The sequence below is a fragment of the Argentina silus genome (genome assembly GCF_951799395.1).
Source record: "Argentina silus genome assembly, chromosome: 8".
Taxonomy (NCBI): Eukaryota; Metazoa; Chordata; class Actinopteri; order Argentiniformes; family Argentinidae; genus Argentina; species Argentina silus.
Window position 1 is genome coordinate 20,039,506 of NC_139662.1, and position 2,500 is coordinate 20,042,005.

Here is a 2,500-nt window from a genome sequence, read left to right on the forward strand (position 1 = left end):
AACCTTTGGGAGACCCGTAGAGGCGTGGAGAGGAGAATGGGAGGAGAGGCGGTGGGGGTGGGGGGGGGGGGGGTGGGGGGGGGGTCACCTGTCGTAGAGGAGGAAGTAGATGGAAAGTGCTCCTGATTCTATTTCCTGCCACAAGGCCACTGTCCTCTGGGCAGATTATTTTTGAGAGCTGGTTGTCATGGCTATGCACAGGTAGCCCTCCTGTGCCCCTATCAGGGGCCTTTGACATGAAGAGTATTTCCACGGTTCTGGTGGACACAGTGAAACACGTATTATATACCCCCCACCCCCCCCCCCCCCCCTCTCTCCTCTCCTCTCCTTCCATCACCTCTCTTCCTCTCTATCTTGTTTTCACTCCTCTCCTCTCCTCTACATTCCCCTCTCACCTCTTTCCCTCCTCCCCACCCTCCCTCTCTTTCTGTCTGTCTTTCCTTCCTTCATTCTTTTGAAGGTTACTCTCATAATCAGATAGGCATCCTGTTGATAAGAATCTATGACATTCTAACAGGCTAAATATTTACCAGCCCTTTCCTGTATCGGGGGGGATGTTGATGTTATAGAGATTCCAGGGGTCCTTCTCGAACGCGACATCCTTACTGAAACTTCCCTGTTACACACAGGCTACACAAATACCACTGAATAAATCATCACCAGTGACATTAAGTGTCCAAGCAAGGTTGAGCATATCTCCATGGTGTTCAGAGAAGACAGAGAAGGTTCTTTATTTTTCAGAGGGAGTCTGTTAGTTTGACCCTCTCCCTGGGTCTATGAAAACAGACTTCAACTGCTTATTGGATTTTCAAATTTTCTCTGCAACCGAGTTCCATTAACAGCATTTTTCAGAACAGAGTATTAACAGAGTTTATTTTTGTCAAAACATTTTGCTTTCTGATTTCATGAGAGGTAAAGATTTCTGGACAAGCTTTCCAGCCTGTATCGATTTCAGTATTAATTCCGTGCCCAAACTTTTGTGCGAAACTAGAGCCGGCATCGCTATTGATCTGGATACAGCATCGCCACGTATCAGATCGACTAACTTCTGTTTGTGATGTTAGAGAGAGGTTAGGAGATTTTAGGATTTCCTTTCAAACAAACCACGCAGAATGTTGGCCTCAGTTCCAAGACTATGGGAGGGAAGGTATTTAACGGAAAACCCGCGCTTTCAAACACAAGTTTGTTGCCTTTCTCTTCCTTGGAGAAACACGTCCGGAGGATTAGGTACAGAAGAGATGATCGCTTTGTACTGTGGGATGCATCTACAGGAACGTTACATTTCCCTCTGATCAGTCTTCTTGGCGTTTTTCCCCACCCATATTAACCCATAACCCTTGGATCTGCACAGGGCCATAAGGCTTTTAGATTATTATCTGTATGTTATTAAACAACAGAACTAACTGTTCTGTCACTTTCTAGAATGTACCCTAGGTGTGGCACGCACCACTGCAAACTGTATCACCCTTCTTCACAGTACAGTACAGTACATGGTCCTCTGTGGCTCAGCTGGTAGAGCATGGCGCTAACAGCGCTCAGGTTGGGGGTTCGTTACCCGCTGGGCCCATATATACTGAAAACATGTCTGCACTCACTGCAATGTAAGTCTCTTTGGATAAAAGCGTCAGCTAAATGGCATATAGGACATACGTCTTTAGGTTTGTGTGTGACGGTTTCACGCTAACAACTGGAGATAGTTCAGACTATAGAATGGTATTGGTACCAGAACCAGAACCAGATGCAGACCCGTCCCGCAGAGCAGCAGTAGTTGAGTTGTGGGGGAGGCAGCGTCAGGAGCTGCGTTACCCAGTGGCCTCTCTGTTTGTCCTATGCGGCTGTCAGAACAGCAGTCACCCGGGTACATCAAAAGAACAACCTGGCTCGCATTCATTGTTTTTTCATGTTCCTCCCTCTCTCTCTCCTCCGCTCTGCTGAGTGAAAACAGATGGAGACGGGGGGGGAGGGTTGGATGAGTGCCAGGATACATAAGGAAGGAGAACGAGGGAAGGTTCAAACTCTGAATACAGTGATAAGACAACACTAGAGCCATTATGAATGCTCTACATTGGCCTTGAAATCCTCCTTCCATTCAGTGTAGATCCTGTGGTAGAGTCCTCAGTGCTGCAGCTCCTGCATGCTGTACCTTTGACTTTTTTGTTGCTGATTGTTAGATGTTGTTGCCAGAAAATGTTGGCCATGAGAATAGCAACATATAGCACTTACTGTACAATATACACACCACAAATACAGACACTAGACACAAAAATCCATACATCCAGGCAAGGAAGAACAAAATGTCTGCCCACTGTTTCCGCTTCTCCTTCATAGGTTCTTCTGTAAACTGGGAGCTGACTTGTGACCTTGTGTCTCTCTGTGTGTGTGTCCAGCTCCGCGCCCACGCCGTGGACATGAATGGGAATAAGGTGGAGAACCCCATCGACCTCTACATCTACGTCATCGACATGAACGACAACAGACCTGAGTTCAAGAACCAGGTGTA

The 2,500-nt window shown here is 47.0% G+C and overlaps 1 protein-coding gene across 1 annotated transcript in view; it reads left to right on the forward strand.

Annotated features, from left to right (window-relative positions):
- Nucleotides 1-2,500, forward strand: part of LOC310808746 (cadherin-4-like) — a gene marked incomplete at both ends in the record, with an annotated part of 253,217 nt that overhangs the window by 215,202 nt on the left and 35,515 nt on the right. The window contains one exon of the mRNA XM_083675811.1: nt 2,388-2,500. This exon is cut by the window's right edge and continues 32 nt beyond it. Coding sequence (XP_083531937.1) covers nt 2,388-2,500 — 113 coding nt within the window. The remainder of the gene's footprint in view (nt 1-2,387) is intronic.